Here is a 21,129-nt window from a genome sequence, read left to right on the forward strand (position 1 = left end):
AAAGCCTCTAACTAGTGCAGCTCCTGCCTGTCATCATGTAACATTATATACTCATTGTAGCTCAGGCTTTACATATATTTACATGTGATTTTCTGTAGGACTGGGCTTTGTGCTTCATTTTATTCTCAGTATATGTCCTTTTCTTTCTTTATTTTTAACAAAGACACCCAACAGCAGCAACCTGAATGTGGTTCATGGGAAAACGGATGCCTGATTTTAAGATTTGTGCTCAGGAGTTAAGTGTCAGGGCATTTTCAGGTTAAAAAATGGCGTTTGAAGGGTTAAATATGCACACGTACAGTAAAGTCCTTGAGATTCATTAAATTATCTGTCAAATAAGTTGCACAGCTGCACTGTGGTAGTCTAGAAATTGCACCAAAGTGGCGTAAGGGCTGACAGAGAAGGACCCAAAAGCAGGACACAGAGAGTCAGAATAAATGCCCATAAATCCAGATCTTTAACCCAGAAAGGCAGAGATCATAGACAGGAAATACACAAATCCTGGGAGACTACAGAAACTCAAAACCAGTACAAGGGCAATACATGAGAAGATAACAAGTGAACACAACAGATAATAACAAGAAACATGAGAAGGATCAACAACAATGGAAATCACTAGAAGCCTTAAATGGAAAGAATAGAAAGTGATCTGGCAGTGAACAAAGGGAAACTGGGAGTACATATATACAAGTGAGTGATTAGCTAAAGGGCAGCAGTCTGTTCACTACGTCTGTGCTGCAGTTTAGTTAGCAGTAATTAGCAGGTATCTCTGTTTTCGATAAGTGCTAAAGTTGATTCTTTAAAACGGGCTTCACACATCTACTGCATTCATGCAGTGTGGGTTCATAAACTGATGCTTGTGTGTTTGTTTTTGTGTGTAGAAGTCACCGGCGACAAAGATCGGTCGAGCCCTGAGCAGGACTCTGGGATGCGTGTCGTCTAGGGAGCCGCCACACCCAATTTACCCAGAAGAACCCGAGAGGACCCTTAACCTCGCCAACATAATGTACGATATGACCTCCCAGCACTCACACATTTATTACACCAAATATCAAAAAGCTAAATGTTACTGAAATTTTCAACAACTGCTTTTTAATAATGCAGGTTATTCCTGTCAGATCAGTGCGGTCTTACTCAGTGAGGCACAAAAGGATTCAGCTTCTATTCTATTCTATTCTATTATGTCCCCTTTGGTGCCAATTATCCTGTCACTCAGTTCACCTCATTAGAATGTTAATTTAACCTACAGTGATAGTTTCAAGGTATGGAGGCCTAAAACTAACAAAGTATATAAGTTTCATTGCATGTGCCAACAAAAATATCAAAGTATTTAAAATAATAATAATAATAATATGCTTCTATATTTATTTGCTTTTGTATGAATTGATTCATTTACTGGCCTGTATGACAGTACTGACCTTATTATTTTAGATTAGATACACACTAAAAAGCTATATGTTAAGTAAACTTAACCTTGTTACATGCTTTACATAAATGCAGGAGAAAAAATAAATGCTGTCAGTCATACACACCACCTTTTATCAGTCTGTTTTTTTTTTTTAATTAGGAACATCTTAGGAACCGCAATTGATCTTTACTTGGTGTCACTTCTCATTGGTCTCCCAAATACATGCATGCAAAAAAATAATCTCAGAAAGCGGTTTAATCTTCTGATTTTTGCACAAAGAAAAATGCACTATTCTCGTAAAACTCAGATGGCACGGGATGATATTGGAACACATCCCACTGGAGTTACCTGGTCCGAAATAAATCCCTTGATTTTTACAAAAAAGTGGAAACATTTCTGTTAATCTGACCCTTTCTGAGCTTTTAAAGATAAGGTTTTTTTTGTTTAGCTTTGTTTTTTTTGCATAAGACTTCAAACGATGGTGAAAATGGGATAATTGATTTACAGTGTTGTATGTATGGTTGACGTGTCTGTTGAAATGATGCTTGACTTCTCATGAGTATTGTTGTTGTTATTAATGCTTTTACTTTTATTAGTTTTTTGCTGTTGTTGAACAGTAAAAACAAAAAGAAAATAGAGAAATTGTTGGAAAAATGTTTATAGAAAATAAAGTTACTAAATAAAATGAAAATTTAAAACATGGGAATAAAGAAATAAAAAAATTAATACAAAATCTAGTAAATTTAGAAGCAAATTAAAAGTGTCAGTTAACCAATCTATACATGTATGTTTAACATTTTCAATTCATTTGTTTATTTTGGCGCTTTTGAGCTTCCATATTGAGAGCCCTTCACTACTAATCAATCTAATTGATGTGCCTGTATAGTTTGGTTATGATTTTGGACTGTAAGTATTGAACCTGGTGCCAGTTAAACTGTGTGATGGTAACGTTAACGACCTTTAAACTATTTCTAAAACTTATTCTAGATTTGACATAATAGGCTTACAGGAGATCTGTGTGAATAAAGCTAAAAAATGATGACTGTATGATTAATGTTAATATTACTGGATTGCATATTATTGAATTCATGTGTATCTACCCTGTAAAATAGACCTCTGTAGTGTGTAAAATGTTCATATTGCTTAAAAAGAAGATTGTTTGATTTTTTGCATTGAATTTATTTCCAAAAAAGCCTTGATTTGCTCATTTTTTTGTGCCCAAGTTAAACGCCTGCTGGGCTGTACAGATACTATTGTCTCTTTGTGCCTCTAAAGTCACTGAAGCTATGGAGGAATATTCACTATGAGGCCTCCTCGCATTAGATGTGAGAGACAAAGAGAACAAAAAAGATTAAGCTTTCTTGTAGCCGTGATGTTAATGTTTAACAGTTAAACATTTAAACACTTTCACAATAGGAAGTGAAACATCTACAGCTTAAAAGCTAACTATTCGAACTACAAAATTTTACATTACCTAGAAAACTCAGATAACGTAAATCAAGCAAAAGTCCCGCCTCTGTATATCCAAACGCTTCGGTTGCTCCGCCCCCTGTGGCGTATCGGCATTGTTTAATTTTCCACACTGAAGCCGACCAGGTCGTTGCAGACCTGCAGGCGTTAGGCTCATACTCAGGCCAGCACACACAGGCTGAATTTAGCGCGGGTGTGAGTATGCTTTTTTTTTTTTTTTTTTTTTTTTTAAATGCAGTTTCAATTTCAGACTTAAAAATGTGATTATTTATAGTCTTTTTAAAATTTTCCTCTGGATGTGCCCTCACTCCACTTCCCTCTCTTACTTTCTTTTCTCTCTCCCTCGTTTGATCTTTGGCCTGTCTGTGTTTGCTCAGACCTTTTACAGTTCACTGTTGCATGAATGCACTCAAAAGCATGTGAGAGTGTGTGACTGTGTGAATGGGAGCGTAAGAATGCGTGCTTTCTGATAGGCAGGCTTCGGCAGTTTAATGATTTAACGTCGCTATCCTTCCTCCGTGTGAACTCTGTTGATAATAAGCCTCTAACGCATGTTTGTGTTTGTCTGTTCAGACCATCGAGACCCGTTGGGAACACCAGTGAAGCCATGCTGCTGTCTTCATCAGCTCGCGAGTCCTCGAAAAGGTAAAGACTGACATTAGAGCTGATTAAAAGTGTGCAATCTTGTGGCTTCGTTTCTTTTTTCTGTTTAAACTAATATTTCTCTAATATTCAAGGCAAATAAAGACCTTAACCACTGTGTCAGGCAAGTTGGTTGGCCAGCTGCTGTTTCAATAAATCACAGCTCCGAGTTGAAGTGTGAGGCAAACTGGGTGAAGTGAAAGTGAAGTGAAATTTCACATTAAAGGAATCATGAGTTAACAGAAATAAAGAGGCTGTTTTTAGCTGCGTGGATACACAGCAGAGGGTCTATACTGGTGACACAGGGCTCGATAGCATGAGCGCTTCACTTGCACGCAGTTAAAAATAGATGTGAACTCTTCACAGCGATTTAAGGGCTCGTGGTGGGTGAATAAAAACTAATACGAGATTCAGCCCAACTCGACGCCAGTAAAACGATGCTGTCATAGGTTAGTGAGAGTAGGAAGCAGGTGGAGAGGTGAAGGAGTCTGCAGTGTCTTTGATCTGACACTGTGAAAGAGCTGTTGAATTAAGTGCAAGTTAAAAGAAAAGTTTAGTTTTCCATTACTTTTACATTTATTACATTTCTTGTGAAGTTTCCTGCAAGCCGACAGTAGCCATCTCTGACACCACCATACAGGTGTATGTCTAAAACCAAAACACGTACTCCACTACATAGCTTGTAAGATTTTAGACCGTTATTATTTTGCAAGTAATGAAAAAATTGTGTATTTAAGTCTCTCGTCCTGTAAGAGTAAGAATAGGCTCTCGGCCTCGCAACAACCCTGAATTGGATAAGTGGAAAAAGATGGATGGAAAGATGATTTAATAGTTTTTAATGCTCGTTTGCAGCTCCTTATTTCCGTTCTTTACACGAAACTGCTCCAGTCAAAAGACATTTTAATAGTACAGAAATAATTGCTTACAAAACTTATCACAAATAAGGAAGAATCGATCAAAACACAAGGGAGAGAGAACACCGTAAACTAGGGCTGAACGATTATGGAAAATAATCTAATTGCGATTTTTTGCCCCAATATTGCGATTGCGATGCGATAGGCGATTATTTTTTAAGGTCTTTGTCTTCTGTATTATTAAACAAAGACAAGCAATACATCATATAGTATGGCCAATACTATATTACATTAATTTTAAACTGTTCTTTCCTGGAAGACAGACCTCTGTTATGATGACATGAGGTGATGCATGAATTGATGACTGACATTTTTATTTAACTTCTTCAATCACAACAGTATATTTGAACATACACAATAGTTTATTTTTAGCTTACAAACATCTGAGCATAAAGTGCTGACAAGGAACCCTGGTGTAAACATTAAAATGAAAGTCAGTACAATGTGCAGATTGCAGAAATATACATAAAAAAAAATCAGTGGCTTTACCACACTCAGTTTTTCGACATCTGTGAACTACTAGACAGTCATTCAATTAAAAAATAATATTAAATAAATAAAACTAATAAATAAAAAATACACACATCTTACTGATCTCTGCAGTCAGTAACATTACACATAAAGTGCAAACATAATAGCAATTGTATAAACACACACACAAACACGCCTTTAAAATTTAAAGGCGTGAAATTGGACGGTCTAGCCTTCTGAATCAGAAGGCTAGTTCTGATTAGCGTCACCGCTGTCTCGGTGGAGTTTAATAAACTCGGCCGTCTGCTTCTTGCTATCTAAAATATAACCAGACACTGGTGTAAATTCTCGACTGTCTCATACTTCTGTTTAATAAGTTTTCTGTTTGACGTTTAGTCAGCTGTGTGAAAACCAAGGAGGAACCCACCCGGGGGATTAATAAAGTTTTATTTTATCTAATCTAATAACTTTAATCTCAGCCAAACCGATTTACTCACGAACAAACAAAACACTGAAAAAAGCCCAACAATAACATTTTTAGGTTGTCTAAGTGACTTATATATTACGTTTAACCCGAGCAGCGAAACTCCGCGGTGATCTGAAAATGATGTGCCGGGAGTTGTGCCGTTCTCGGCCGCATCAGTAACCCTCGAGCTCCCGGCTAGCTGTCGAGCTGGTGGGTAGCAGACGCCTCTGAAAACGTCGAAGCACTTTTGCAAATATGGGATATCTTGATAAACCGAGCAGATATTTGATGTTTACACAACTACTTTCTCGCCTGAAAATATGTTAAAAGTTTATTTTGTGACCCAGAAAGATTAGTATGAGTAATTTTAAAACTTAGTAGCGGCCGCCATTGCTGGAAACTGGAGTTTGGCTGGGCCGCGCTATGACTTCTGGGATATGGTAGGCCACGAAGGACACACCCGACCCATCCTTCAAATTCGGGGAAAAGGAGGACGCATTTGTCGGCTACATTCGGAGGAGTCTACGAATTTGGACAGCCTTCGGCGCGTCGCTGTGACGTAATCGGTCTACAAATGCGGCCTCAGGAGGATGCAGCCCATGAATTTGGACATGTCCAGAGTATAATCGCAGCCTTTGCGGTTAGAAAATTGCACTTGATCATGTCGCGATATTATCGCAAATGCGATATATCGTTCAGCCCTACCGTAAACCAATCACACAGTGGACAGTGGTAACTTAAAGGATGCAAAGCTATTTAAAAAAACAGCTGAAGGGAAAAGTTGGTGCAGATTTAGGAATGCTAGCTTCTCCACCCTCTCTGGGTTTGTATACATGAAGGTGAGCCTCCACAGTGAATCAATATTTGGTATGAAAAACAGAGTTCACAGAGGTTAATAAGGTTAATCAAAGAAGCCTCTGACAGAAGCCTCTGTCAGTGCGCCCCAGGGTGGCTGTGGCTACAATGTAGCTTGCCATCACCAGTGTGTGAATGTGTGTGTGAATGGGTGGATGACTGGATATGTAAAGCGCTTTGGGGTCCTTAGGGACTAGTAAAGCGCTATATAAATACAGGCCATTTACCATTTAAGTAATAATCAGTGGAAAAATGTGCCGTTAGAGGCGTGATTCACACTTCAGACTAAGCCTTATTCAATGTTTACTGATCCAACTTTCTTCTGATTGGCTGTCCCTCACAACCAGCTTTAAAAGGCAGAGGAGACGTCCATATTAGGGCTATCCCCTCTGTGACATCGTACATCGCCAGTATAAATAAATAAATGCAAACTTTATTTGTCACATACACAGTGCAACATTGTGAACATGCAGTGAAATGCTTGTGTCCTGAACTGCGGACAGGCTGCAGACATAGCCGCGCAGCTCCAGGGCTGGTTTTTAGCATGGGGGGTCTTACGACTACGCTATCCAGCTGCTGCAGTAGTTAAAAAAACTGTGTGAAACGAAGCTTTTCAAGCTGTCTGGTGGCTGAATGTCTGGCTTGTACATACACTGACCTCATGATTATTAGTCATGTTTAATATGAGCATCCAGCACTGGATTAATATGACAGAACAAGCAAAAAAGGCTCACTTTAAACTCTGGTGCGTTGGGTTCTTCTGAACTTCTTTTAGCATTTTATGGACCAAAAATGAACTAATAAGAAACATTGCATGTTAGTGAATAGTTGAAATAATAAAAGATATTCATTGCATATAAAAATCTACATGCATTTTTCAGGTGTTATGAAAATATTCTTTCTTTTTACTCATATGCACATTTATTAAGAGAGATTTTGTGTTGACTTGAAGTTAAACTGATGTAATTCCTGTAAGACAGACTGTTATCTGATGCTGGCTGATTACTCTGCGTCTGTTTTGTGTCCGTCCAGCTTGGCAGCGGCTCAGCGAATGAACGAGGAGCATGCTCTGATCGCTGCGTATGTGAATCGCCTCCAGGGCAGCCCGCGGTGAGAAGGGAGGGAGGGGTGGTTACGTAAAGGAGTCAGGGAGGCAGTAAGGAGGAGGGCACCGTGCTGCACAGTTTAGCTGAAGCCAAGTGTAATACTGTAGTTTGCTATAGTTCTTATGAAGAGAGAAATCTGCAGCTACAGAATAACCTGTTAAATTAATGTGTTACTTCTTAGCTTTTAATTCAGTTTGTTTTCCTGTAATAATGATGATTTCCATTTGCCCAGGTTTTGTAATAACTTTTCTAATCTACAATAAAATCCTGTTTTGGATTTTTTTTTTTTTTTTTTTTTTTTTTAATACTGCAATACAAGAAAATTACAGTTATGACTGCCTTACATTGGAAACAACACACAGATACATTTTTAAAATATCAATACAATACAATTTTATTTATATAGCACATTTAAAACCAAAGGCAGACCAAAGTGCTTCACAATAATGCAATAAGTCATTGTTATAAAACATTAACAAAGTACAAAAACAAGCATTAGTACTAATCCTAACAGGTGAGAAGCACTAATTAAACCAGGAGTGTGGGCTAAATAAAATAGATATCGGGCCTCAGTTCAGAGATGGGGTCAATTCAAAATATAGAATATTATCTAGGAGAATCAGGAATAATGCAGAAGTGTTTAATATCGGCCTAATATTTCCGTTAAAGGACAATTAGCAGTCTTGGAAGTGTGTCTCTGGCATTATAAAATACAGACCAAATAAAATTATGAAGTAATTCATTTATTTTTTAAATTCAGAAACCAGAAGGAGCAAAAGCTTCCTTCTTCCTGTAGTCTTCTGTTTTAGCTCTGAGGATTTTTTTCAACACAAGAAAAACATTGCCTGCTTTAAAATAAATAATCTGACACACACGCACACGGCAAATGGTTAAGTGTTGAGTGCTCATTCATACATTAACCTGCTAACAGTGTTATGAAAAATATTAAATTGCTTTTACATGTTTACAAAATAAGGTGAGACACCACAGGCAGAAAAAGCTATTTTATGTACTGTTATGCAAATATATGCTTGTTTAATGATATAATGCATCAGCAAACTATAATATAAAACCTGATCTGGGAGCTATCTTAATTTAACCCAGCAGAAAGCAGTTAATTAAAAAAGGTCCTCATATGCAGACACTAGGTTTATTTTACAGTACAACCAATAAAATGCTTGTTTAACAAAGTATAAAACACTTTATAGAGCAGAATGATGTATATGGTGCTAAAAAGCCAAAATGTCCCCACATCAGGATGTACAGTCTTGGTGTAAGTAATCACCTGGGGACGTTTACTGGTGATACTTATTAGTTAAAAATTTGCCCCGTTAATTGTGCTTCCTCCAATGCTTACTGAAAAATTGGGTGTCCTCACCCTCTGAGCCATGCTTAGCTACAAACTCTGTAGTTTTTTTCCTGTCTGTGTTCAGAGCATTTCATTCTTACACAGATGGTGAAAAGAGGTGTTTTCCTAAAAGTATTTTCTGAGAGATAAAGAGATGCAGAGAGACACAGATTTTACCACATTTATGTACTTAAATGGGTTATTTCTGAAAACTTAAAAGTGATCATATTTACCTGCATTAAATTCATGCGTCATGCTCTTTGCTGGTTTAAATACAGTTTTACACTAGACTCAGTAAATTAGAGAGTTCCTGTGTTTCAGTGTTGACAGCCCCAGCAGGCAAGACGACGAGCACAAACTGATCGCTCGCTACACCACACGACTGGCAGAGACCGAAGGCACAGGAGTGAGTCGAGCGCATCTCCTCTAAGCCTTTAACTTTAATAGTGCATATGCATGCATATGCTCCGACTACACGGGGATCTTGTTCTGGTTTGTACATGAAACCCATCAACCGTTTGCTTGTGTTTTAGGTGATCCCGACGCGGAGCATCAACTTTGACGCGAACAAACAGAAGAGGGAGCTCATTGCTCAGCTGGAGTCTAAAAACAGGTAGAAATATGTGAACAGGAGCGAGGTGGAGAATTTAACTTGTTGGGGGGGGAAAAACTTTCGAGCTTAAGGTCTCATAAAATATACAAATAAAAAAAGATGTAATTATTTAAAGATATAAGGTTAATATATGAGAGCGAAATCAATAAAAAGTGACAGAAAGAAGCTGAATGGTTTGTGGTCGTATATTTGATTAACTGTTACCAAGTAATTACTTTAAAGGGGGCATGATCAGTTTTTACAGTTTGTTCTTTCACAATAAAATCACTGTTTGTGTGAACATCTGTGGTCTGGCTGTTAGCTTGTTTGTTTTTTACTCTCTAAATTAAACTTGTGCATCATTCCAAAAAAAGATTCCTCTAAAGCCTGCTGAAGTTCGCCATCTTGCCCCGCTTATTTACAGGCTGTTCATTCCTAAAATACTGTGGTATCAGGCTTCAGCTGACCCGTGTGATTTTCATTTCCCAGAGAGATCTTGGCAGAGATCAAACGTCTCCGTGCAGAGCATGACGCAGCGTGCCAGACCAGCCCGGAGAAGAGCAGCACCAACCCGACTCTGCTGGCCGAGCTCCGTCTGCTCAGGTGAACGCAGTTCCTTTGAGACCTGCTGTTTCTGTACAGAAAATATACATATAATAGTTAAAATGTACATCTTTTAACTTTGTCAGTCACACCCACAGAAAATATGTTTCACAAACAATCGCTTTTTCACTCGCTGCGCTATAGTTTCCGGATTTTGCCACACCGCCGCGGTCAGAATTGGCGAGAAAACTTGCCGTGTTGCTCTGTGGCGCAGAGGGAGAGTTCTTTATGGCAGATGGTACCAACAGATGGTGGAGTTCACAAAAACACCAAAGAAGGAATCCCTTCCAACGCACTTATTGCGGTTTTCAGTAAAAACAAGTCCTTCAAGCAGAGGAGAGGAACTTGAAAGTGATGGAAACTGCCTGGCTTTGACGTAAACGATAACATTTCTGCCCTGAGAGATGTTAGTCAGGCATTTTTTCCAGCATGTTATGGAAATTTAAATATGTAATAATAATAATAATAATAATAGTAATAGATTGCATATAGATGTAGCGCTTATCGTGAACCTTACAATTCCATTATTCATTCACTCTCACATTCACACACTGGTGGAGGCAGCTACAGTTGCAGCCACAGCTGCCCTGGGGCAGACTGACAGAAGAGAGGCTGTCATATCGTGCCATCGGCCCCTCTGGCCAACACCAGTAGGCGATAGGTGAAGTGTCTTGCCCAAGGACACAACGACCGAGACAGACAGAGCAGGGGATTGAACCAGCAACCTTCCGGTTACAAGATGAGTTTCCAAACCCCCTGAACCACGGTCGAATATTTTAAAAGTGTATATTTTAAAGTGTGAAACAGAGCTGTTATATTAGATTTTTAGTTTTTATTCCAGTTTTCACGCTAACATACCTGATAAAACAGCCACATGGCGGCAGTAGAGTAAACATTTTTCAGATTCAGCACGTAAGAGCCCATCTTTTCTATTTTGTTTCTGTTTGTCTGGAGTTTTCTACTTCCTCCTGGTGGCCATGATTCCAAATGAGGTAAAATCTCTCCAAATTTAAAATAGTATGAGGTAGTCTTGCAGTGAAGTTAACATAGTGCTTTTTCTAGTGTTTCCTCTTACTGAAAACCTGCATTCTTTCTGATGGCCAATTTTTCAGAATTCTCCATCTTCTTTCGTAATCTTTTTTCCAGTTCGGGTCACAGGGAGCTGGAGGCTATTCCAGCTGTTACAGGATGAGATTAGGGTTAAAAAAAAGAAGAAGAAAATGTCACCCAGTGCAAAGTGAATCTGCCAGCAATTTTCCCTCTTGCCCTTGGTCTGGTTTTATGAGTCACTAGTTTCCAGTCTTACTGAATGCACCGTGGTGATCATTCTGTAAATTATGGTATCCGTTAGTCAAAAAGGAGGGTAAGGTAGGGCACGCTTTAGACTGTCGCAGGGTCCTCCGGTTCAGTCACAACCACCCCTTGTTCATAATGACAGCGGTGAAAATGCTCTTCAGGACAGGACTTAATGAATAAATGGTTGACCACACCAGCTATGTCCAACTAGAGTTAATTTGGTACCCATCTTCATGTCTTAACAAGCCTGTAATCAGTAATATTACTGTCTTCGTAATCTCTTTCGTGTTTCCGCTACAGACTCAGAGCTAGATATTGTTACTGGAGAAAACTGCTAAGCTATATCTTAAATAATACAGATAAAGTGGCGTTTCTGAGGTTGTTGGCGAACTTGTTGGCTAGCTTGCGGGTAAAGCGTTACTCTGGGATAACAATAAAACAAAACTCTATTTACTGAATGAGTCAGACTCTTGTTTTCATTTGTTTATTTACTCATTTATCTTGCCACGTGAAGGGAAGCCAGGAAAGAAAGACGAGCTCTGCTTTCGCTTTAATGTCTCATCCAGACCGCATACTGTTTGGTGGGAAAAGATTGTGAATGTTAAACTCTATGCCTGCTGTTAAAGCTTTGTTTCCAGAAAGCCCTGCTGCTGCAGAGCATTTTATCAGTATTTTGAGTGCACTTTTGTGTATATATTCATCTTAATTTGAAGTCCTCAAACAGACTTGGTGTTTCTCTCCCTGCCATCTTACAAAACATTGAGGATTTCTGACTAAAAGTTCACGTAATCTAGCTGTTTTTTTCCCTGGAAAGGCTCTCCTACATGCTCTTCAATAACATCTCTCCTCTCTTATTCATCTATTTATTAACCTCATCACACAGCTGCTTCTGCAGATTGTTTTAGCACTTCAGGACTGTGAATCTAATCTCTTGTTTTTCTTCCATGTTGCATTTCTGATCTTCTCCACATTTTGGGACTTAAATCTATTTTTACTCCAGCTCCTGTCTTCAGCAAGCCTTTGTAATGTGTGTGTGTGTGTGTGTGTGTGTGTGTGTGTGTGTGTGTGTGTGTGTGTGTTCCAGACAGAGGAAAGACGAACTGGAGCAGAGGATGTCGTCGCTGCAGGAGAGCAGGAGGGAGCTGATGGTGCAGCTGGAAGGACTGATGAAGCTGCTCAAGGTGACACACACACACACACACACACACACTGATTTAAATCTCCAGCAGTTTGTATTTTCTCACACTAGAGGGCAAAGCCTCCCTTGCTCCTCACACCCCCCTCTTTCTGTCCTTGCAGTAACAAGCCTCATTTTCCCCTCTGATGTTTCTTCCTCTATGACTTTTCTGGCTCTCATTGTGTCTGACCTCTTGTTTTCCATTCTTCTTTTCCGCCCTCTTTGTTTTCCGGCTGCCCATGTTGTGGTCCCTGTAGGATGAGGAACAGCGACAGGCAGTAAGTCCATACCTTTTTGTTGGAAACACTGAAGTAACTGTGGGATTCAGTCCTTATTAGTCACCTGAAATATCACATGCAATCAAAAAGTCAAATCAAAAACAGGCCTGTACATGATTTAAATGTGGCTGATCGCGCCTTCAGAGCGCTCTCCATGTGCATCACTGCAGTTATTTTTCTGGCGATCCCTGTCACGATGCTTCCGCCACACAAACCCAGTCTTTAAACTTTAAAGTCATTTCGGGGTAGAGGAAAAAAAATCACGGAAAGTAGGGCAGGAGGTGAGCAAAGATTGAAAACCTCTTCACGACAGAAAAGAAACCAAAACACTCCCTTTTCCTGCACACTTGCACAACAATCAGCTGACTTCAGTTCATGTGCAGGGAGGAAAATAGCTGAGCGGATGAGCGGCAATTTGGACGTTACTTTTATTTTCAGCGCATAAAAAGGCCCAGAGCGTCATGGTAAAGTGCAAACTACAATCACACCAGAAACAACAGCCGCTAAGGTGACTCATGACTCTTTGCAAGCACTTGCACAGGCAACATGCTAACACAAAGCAAGTGAACAACTCTGGAAACACAGTGACGTTAGAGTGAGTGTGTTTGTGATGACTCCAGTCAAGCAAAGCCTGGTTTTTAACCTGAACCATCCATTTCTAAGTGTGCCTGTTTTTGTAATACTCTGGTCTCGTTTTCATCCTCGTCGTTTAAGTTAATAATTAACTTCTTCTATTTTATGCCACTTATAGGCAATCTACGTCCTAACTTACGACGTACCTGGAAACTCTGTTTAATCCTATGCCATAACCTGACCTTCCCCCCCATGAGAAATTTTACTATATTTTGGGTCGACGCCACCTCATGCCATTCAAATGACTTGAATGGTGCGGAAGGTTGTGATGTAGGGTTAAAACTGGTTTCCGGTTAGAACGTAGATTTACCGCAGAAGTCTAAATCAAGCTTAAGCAGGTCACCTGGGACGTGCCTGGAGGCATCCTGTTCAGATGCTCAAGCCATGTCAGCTGGTTCTAGTAATTAATTGTTATCCAAACTAAAAGGTTAAGTTAGATAAGTCCACACACTGGACGTATATTCAAGCAAAATGCAAAAGGTGTGATCTTGTAATCTAAAACCTTCTCGAAGTAACATTAACCAGCTCTGATAACTCCTCTCATCTTGTAGGCGCAGGCAGCCGGCTCTTCTCACTCCTCTCCCTCTCGGCCGAGCCCGTCAGCCGTCCGCTCTGTAGGTGCTGTACCCTCCCAGGCACACATGTATCCTCCTCAGGACTCCCTCGCTGGGGTGGGAGGTGATGTACAAGAGGCTTTTGCTCAAGGTAGGACTCATTTCTCTCCCACATGGCAACCTTAAAAAAAAAAAAAAAGTGAATTGTTTCCCGTTTTATTTTGAAGGTTTATGTCTTATGTCAGTGTTTCTAGTTTCACTTCCTCTGTCTTGTTAGGTAAAATTTCTCCCGGCTGTGTTCCCACCTGTTCGTCATTCCTTGATGTGTATTTATAGTGTGTGTCCTCCAGTGTTCAGCGTCGTGTCGTACCCTCAGATTTGCCTGTGTGTTTCCGGTCTCAGCTTTCATTGTTCGGTTTATGCTTTTGTTCTTTGCCAGCAAGAAAGCTGTGGTTTCTCCTCCTGCCCGCACACAGAGCCCTGACAATTTTGTCTCTAGTATTGTTTAGTTTTGGTATTTTTATTTTTTATAAGAATTAGTCTTTCCTGTTCCTCTGTTGGTGTTTGTGTTAGGATTTACATCTGTATTCTGTTACTTTGGAGGTTTGCTTTCTCTCGAGTCCTGTGTCCACTGATTGTCTTCACCTGTGTCTTGTTATCTCATTGAGGTTGTTCCTACTCAGCTCTTTGTGCATAAATAGTTCGGTCTGCCTGTTTGTCCTCGTCAAATCTTTTTTTAACCTTCTGTCTTTGTGTCCTTCCCTATAACGAGAAGGGATATGCCCCGCATATGGACGTAGAAATTACTTCCATTTGTCGGCAGATCAAACTGAAATTGGTTTGACTGATTGATCAGGCATTCTTGGTGTGTGTTCGGTGTCCTGACTGCTGCAATTCCAGCAGTGTGAAAGAGACTCGGCAGCAAGTCAGAATCCTCAATAAAGGCATTTTATACATTTTCTCATTCATCAAATAAATACACGCACTTTGCCGTCACAATGCCACACACAGTTTGCACTTTATTCACTAATTATGCAAAACTATAAGTCGGTTAATTTTCAGAAGAAATTAACTGAGCATAAGACAAATAAGGATTATTTTGAGCTGTGAATTATGCAAAGCTGTTGTAGTAGAGACTAAGAATAAAAGTGCAAAGACGAAAATGAGCTTAACAGGTTCCTCATTACCTAAAAATTGGAGGAAAAACATTTAAATCTCTTGTATTTAAGCACACCAGCATCACAAATCTCAAACTGGCCTCAAAGTGCTTTTTCACACGTCTGCTCTGCTCGCATTTCAGCCCCTTTTTATTCTTTTCCATCATCATTTAAACAGCTCTTTTCATTCACACCAGATTATATGCTGCTGCCACAGCGAGACAGAGTAACAGCACAAATAATCAGGGAACAACAAAACTGTCTAATTACTGTAAATACAAATGCTGGATAAAATAATGATTGTTTTCTTTGCTCCAGGCCCGAGGAGAAACCTGAGAAACGACCTCCTGGTTGCAGCCGACTCCATCACCAACACCGTGTCCTCGTTGGTCAAAGAGCTTCACTCAGGTTCACACAAACAGAAACGCACTCCTTTTGTTGTAGTTTTGCGTGCAAAGCTGTTAAACATGGACAAGAAATTAGATTTTTAAAACCAAGTCTTCACATTTTTCTACAATAACGTCACTTTTTACTGTCTCCTCTGAGCAGATGACAGTCGGGAGGAGGAGGAGAGATTGCTGAATGGGAAGGAAAGAGGTACAGTATTGTTACCTACATTTTTTTTTAATTGCATTTATGCTGTTTTGAATCGCTTAATTGGCTAACAAAACCTGTATATATGTTAAGTGCAATTACTGAAGGAATCATACAGCTAAATTGACTGATTTAATTATTTCTACTTGATTCAAAATGTTCTTTTTATATTTGGTTATATTATTTTTAAAGTGTTCTCAATATCCTGAAAAGGTATGATTATAATAACAGTATTTAACCAGGGATTATTCTTGCAAAAGTTGATAAAAATGTAGGTTTTCAAGTCTTCAGAAGCTTTCCTTGTTGTTTTTGTAGCACCACGAGACCCACGGTGGTCATTATGTTGTGGGATTTATGTGGCGTCTGTTTGTGTAGTGCTTCGGATATGCATGGCGAGTGCCTGTGGCAGTTAAACCAGCATAAAATGCTTCGGAGTTGCATGTTTCCTACAAAAAGCCAAGAACACGTAGGCCGATGTTGAGTGAGGCAGAATGCTGATTGGTTGAAAAGTTGGCTTGAATAGTAAAGTTTGGAGTTCTTATCTTTATGAAGATCTTATCACAAAGCAGTCACGCCTTGGTCCCTGTGACTGTAATGACCCGCGCCTCGATCTACTATGAAGATCTTATCTACACGAAGCTTCTTAAGTTATAAAGACTGATGGAGACTGATGTGACTTATCCGGATACATTCAAAAACAGTGTTTTTGTCTGAAAACGGTCCGCATCTACACTATCGTTTTCAGTCGTTTCAGCTCAGTTGTTCATGCACACTGGAACGACTGAAGCACTTAGGTTCCTGTATTGCGCATGCGTGAAACGTAATATTCTTCGACCTGCGTTGTTTCTGTCTGCCGTTTATTTACTTTACGACTCTTTGAAACGTCGCGGCAAAATGTAGAGGAAAGTTTTTTAAATCGACTTACAATGAGGTGGAGTTGTTGCTGTGACTATAACGACCCAAACCTTTGATTCACACCTTATCTCATGTCACCCTTAACGATTATGTTGACAGTGACCGCGAGGACAACCTCAACTAGGGGTAAACTTTTGGGACTCCTCTCTCTCTCTTTACTCCTGAGAGGTGAAACTTCTTCATGAACCAAAAAGAAATCCAGGTTCTGTAAAATGCCCGAATTTGCATAAAGTTGCAAGTTTTTCTTTTACAGTGCGGCAAATTTTGTCCATAAACTGATTTGTCTTTTAAAAATTTAGAGGCGGACACACTTTCTTAATGGCGCTCATTTTCAGACAATAACTAGATGTTGGAAGAGTACTTGCGCCACATCAGAAGCTTCTATTTTTGTAGAAGCGATTTCTGTGCCGCTTCATGCCTAAAATCAAAATTTTAGTGGCTCATGGTGCTGTTACGCCTGTACGAGCCACAGAAAGAAGAATAGAACTAGAATTACTAGAATAGAATCTAGTTTTTAAAAAGTCCTATAAAAATCATGATTTATACTTGCTCTACAGCTCCTTAGAGACCCATTCATTCTGTACTATCTTAAAGTTCAAACAGTGGGAGTTCCCTGCAGGGGCTGAACTTGAACAACCAACTTGAGCACATAAATCTTCGATCCACTTATTTCTGACACTGCCCCCTGGTGATTGTATACAGGCATAGCATGCAAACGTGGGCCTGCATAGCTCTCTTCCTTTGGGGCCTGTATTCATGCTGGTAACCTCACATAAATCCCAGCGGTGCTTTTACATAACTCCAATCCGAACAATTTTAACAAGCCACAAAACTGAAAACACATGCTTGTCTGGAAAAAGGCCTTTAATCTGCAGTAATGCATCGTATTTTATCATCTGCTCATATGGTTTGTATAGAAAATCAGAGTAGCTGTGTTTTACAGTTGAGTTAAGTGGAAGGAAAAGGGCGATATTTCCTTCTGAAACGTGCCTGGAAATTGGATGTAATAAAGGATTATGTGTATTTATTTGCACAACTGTTAAACGGGTGCAAACAGCTGATCTGTGCAGAGGAAAGGAAATTTTGTTGAAAAATGTTACCAAGATAATTTAATCATGATATAGTAGTGCAGCACTATTATGTCTTCTAGTGAAATACAGCCAGCATTAGCAATTCCAGATATAAGATAGTAAGCTCTGCTCTGTTTCTCGACTTTTTCTGATGATGATAGAGCCAAATCTGATTTGTGGATCGCATCGCTGTCTCTCTGCTTACACTTTAAATCCGCTCGTGCTCGCAGCTTTTCCTGTTCGCCTTCTCCTCTCCAGGTGCGCTCGCCTGCACCGTAGCAAGCTTCGTTAGCATGCCGTCTCATTAGCCATGCTTTATGGAGCCCCTCCTCTTTATGAGGGGACCGCCTGCGGAGGAGAAGTGGCGAAACTACTTCCTGGTCTCGGCCTGAGCGCTCGTTAGAGTACTAACCTGTGATAATAATCCAAACCCCCCCTCCCCTACAGACAGACGAACAGGAGGCCACAGTTAAGTCTTGGAGGATAAATAAAACTACTGCATTAGAGCTGCCTACAATAGAGTTTTTGTCTCTGGAGTTAATTTGTGTGGCACCTGCTAAGTAAGGGCTTCTTTTATGTTTCTGTGCTAGGAGCTGCTCTGCTTCTTATTACAGGTTCTGGCAGGAACCTTTAGCACTTGTTTTAGCCTCAGACTGCTCTGCTGTGCACTAATGAATTGTTCTCTCTCTCTCTTTCTCTGTGTGTTTAGCAAGTTAAAATGCTGACAGGACACAATGTTAAAAGTAAGTATTTTCATGCATTTCCTCTTATTAATTGCATGATAATCAGAACTACTCTAGAGCAGAAGAACAGGGCTGTGTAGGCAGTTTTTCAAACTCAGTCCGGCGTCCTCTAAAAAAGGAAATGTAAGGAAAGGCAAGAAAGATGCTGCGTTCATGTTTTATGGGGGAAAACGGGTTGATTTGATGACTCAATCGAGCTGTTTATGTGTTTGAACTTGTTTGCACAGGCCTCCAAATGGCTTGTTTCTGGTTCCTCGCGGTCAGCTTTGTGAGGTTTTTAATTTTGCTTCATGCAGAAGCAATCAAAGAGGCAAACACACCCCAGTGTTCGACAGGAAGGTGCCGCTTCAGAAAACAAATCAAGCAGTTCTGAGGAAAAACCTTGTGTGCGAGTGTCGTCAGATTAAAGAGCATAAAGTGATAACGTGTGTCAGCGCTTTACCGTTCCTACATGCCTCGGTAACTTTTCATTGGTTGGCCTGTCCCTCAGGTGGAGTCATGTTTCATCACGGCCAAAGAAGACTGACTGAGTACATCTTCAGATATTCGTTTTTAGCGGACGGGGAGGGGAAGAGCTCCTCTTCCCAATCAACCAATCACGATGCTGGACACCAAACGGCCGCTGGGTCACTACTGATGTATAGATGTGATTCTGTGTGCGTCTGTTCACTGTGATTTTACTTTTGTTTTGATTATTTTTGATTTGATCACGCATAGCTAAATGAGGAATCTGAAACCTACTGATCTGTACTGTAGCATGTGTGTGCGCTCAGCATTTTTCTTTTTTTTTTCTTTTTTAAGCCACGAGTAAGGTTCGAGTAAGTGAGAAGAAAGATGTTTGTAAAGGTGTAAAGAGCATGAAGGCTTCAGGATGAGGAAGGAGATAAAGCATGTAACATATGAGGTGGAGGAAGAGGAGAAGTCAAAGACTAGAGGCGAGCTGTAAAGTTTTAAGATTTGGCACTGTGTGCTTAGTATTTATTGCTTTAATTTGTTGAGGTTTTTGCCATTTATTCTTCCGGTTTGATTGTTTTTGTGTGTACGAGTGTCGTCGGGTCCTGCTGAGACGATAAGCTTTAATGGGATGTCTACTGCTGCGTCAAGTCCGGCAGAGTGGAGAGTTAAAGTCCTGGTGTCTAAAAACACAGGCTGTATGTAGAAGATGGGCATCGTGTCACAACTTTCTTCCATTGTACAAAATCTAGAAAATATTGTGGAAAAGTGGAAAATCTTCAGCTTATGGCTTTCTAGTTCAGCATTATTTGCGGCTGCTCTCTCTGCTCTGTCTAGATGGCTGAAAAGTTCCAACTTCACAGCAGAAATAAGCATGTTTACAGCCTCTTTTATTCTCTATAGCAACCATACCCATTTAAGACAGCTGTACATGGGGTACCATTTCAATAAAGCACCTACTTGAACTATATTGAGCCTTTCAGTTTGGTGTTATTGGGGGCATTTTTATGCACTGATAACCTTGCTTGCTGTGCTGTTAACTGTGCTAAAAGCCTGTGCAAAGAAACCTGTGCTCCAGCTTTAGCAAGTGAAGTTCTAGTATTCTAAATAGCAGGTATGAGTCTTTAAATTGCCCCCGTACAGTCTGTGGATACAGTGCACCATCTCATCTGAATATGGTGACTTCTAGCTCCAAAAAAATGAAGATGAAGATGGCTCAAATGCAAAAAAACACAAGGCTTAAGAACCGCTTCCGTGTCTCTGAACTGATTTGCTGCCTGATCTTGATCACAAATCAAATCCCTCAGAGACTGCTGCATGTTGTCCATCTTTCTATACAGTCTGTATGTGAAACCTGCCGGTAATGATAACAGCTCAGGGTGTTCAGGCCTCCCTGTGTATCCTGGTACTGCAGTGTGTGTAACTTCAACAGGGTCAATTTTACTAAAGAGTAGCAAAGTTGGAAATACTTACACCCACCAAATGAACAGTTAAACATCATATCAACAGTTTTGAGCAGTTTTGCTGGACTTTTCTGTAGCTTTTTGCTTTTCCGTGTGAAAATCTGAATACTTTCACATCATCAAGATGAAGTCTGCCTCTTATGAAGGGTTATAAGTGCTTTGATTTAAGTCAGAAAGTTTGAGAAGACATATATGCTCTGACTGAACCACACAGGAAACTGTTTTTACTTTAACTTTACTTCAAACCAAAGACATCAGAAGGGATTTATTTAAAATATTCAAAACAATCCAATCCTTTGCTACTTTTTACTGCCTTTTAGAGCTTCCTCCAAAATGCAGGGGATTTGCAGGAGTCGAACTTCTCCGCCCATCAACCCCAAAAATTATGTCTGTATTCAAATCCAAAGAGATTTTATTTTATCCGCAGCATGTTTTTAAACACCTGTACAGGTTGTTGGTTTGCTCTCTTTACTGTTTTGTACGTTTTCAGATCGGTTTCCCTCCCTTTCATCAGCCCTCCAGGTTGTTTGACTGACTTACTGCGACTGGGATTATCACTTTTCGAGTCTGCCAAATGATTGACTGACTGTGTGAGTGAGTTAATAAATACATGAGCTCACGTTTCGTTGCGTGTATGTGTGTGTGAGAAAGTAAGTAAGTGAGTGAGAGAAATTGAGTGCGACAGGTCAGGCGCGTCCTGACATGAAGCTGTAAACACCTTCAGCTCTGCGCCTGCTGGAGCTGATGGTGTGAGTGATAAGTGTGCATCTGTGTTTGATCTGCAATAAATAGTATTTAACATCAAACTAGGAGTTTCTTTGGTCTCTGTGTGCGCTGGTCTTGATCTCTGGAGGACGAGCAAGGCTCCAAAGTGTATATATAATTACCTCTTCCATGATCTCAGCCCTCGATTCCCCTTCT

The 21,129-nt window shown here is 40.0% G+C and overlaps 1 protein-coding gene across 6 annotated transcripts in view; it reads left to right on the forward strand.

The window, feature by feature from the left end:
- The window catches only part of LOC101473609 (dystrobrevin beta), a 43,531-nt gene extending 22,517 nt beyond the window's left edge, over positions 1-21,014 (forward strand). For 5 of the 6 annotated variants that reach the window (XM_014414561.4, XM_014414559.4, XM_014414563.4 and 2 more), the window contains 13 exons: positions 882-1,006; positions 3,452-3,523; positions 7,259-7,336; positions 9,002-9,086; positions 9,214-9,293; positions 9,762-9,875; positions 12,256-12,352; positions 12,606-12,626; positions 13,811-13,964; positions 15,289-15,378; positions 15,520-15,567; positions 18,259-18,292; positions 18,783-21,014. In XM_014414561.4, coding sequence (XP_014270047.1) covers positions 882-1,006; positions 3,452-3,523; positions 7,259-7,336; positions 9,002-9,086; positions 9,214-9,293; positions 9,762-9,875; positions 12,256-12,352; positions 12,606-12,626; positions 13,811-13,964; positions 15,289-15,378; positions 15,520-15,567; positions 18,259-18,266 — 972 coding nt within the window. In that variant the 3' untranslated portion in view covers positions 18,267-18,292; positions 18,783-21,014. The remainder of the gene's footprint in view (positions 1-881; positions 1,007-3,451; positions 3,524-7,258; positions 7,337-9,001; positions 9,087-9,213; positions 9,294-9,761; positions 9,876-12,255; positions 12,353-12,605; positions 12,627-13,810; positions 13,965-15,288; positions 15,379-15,519; positions 15,568-18,258; positions 18,293-18,782) is intronic. The other variant, XM_014414564.4, reaches the window with a different exon arrangement.
- The last annotated feature ends 115 nt before the right edge of the window (positions 21,015-21,129 follow it).

This window comes from Maylandia zebra, linkage group LG15, assembly GCF_041146795.1.
Source record: "Maylandia zebra isolate NMK-2024a linkage group LG15, Mzebra_GT3a, whole genome shotgun sequence".
In the NCBI taxonomy this organism is placed as follows: domain Eukaryota; kingdom Metazoa; phylum Chordata; class Actinopteri; order Cichliformes; family Cichlidae; genus Maylandia; species Maylandia zebra.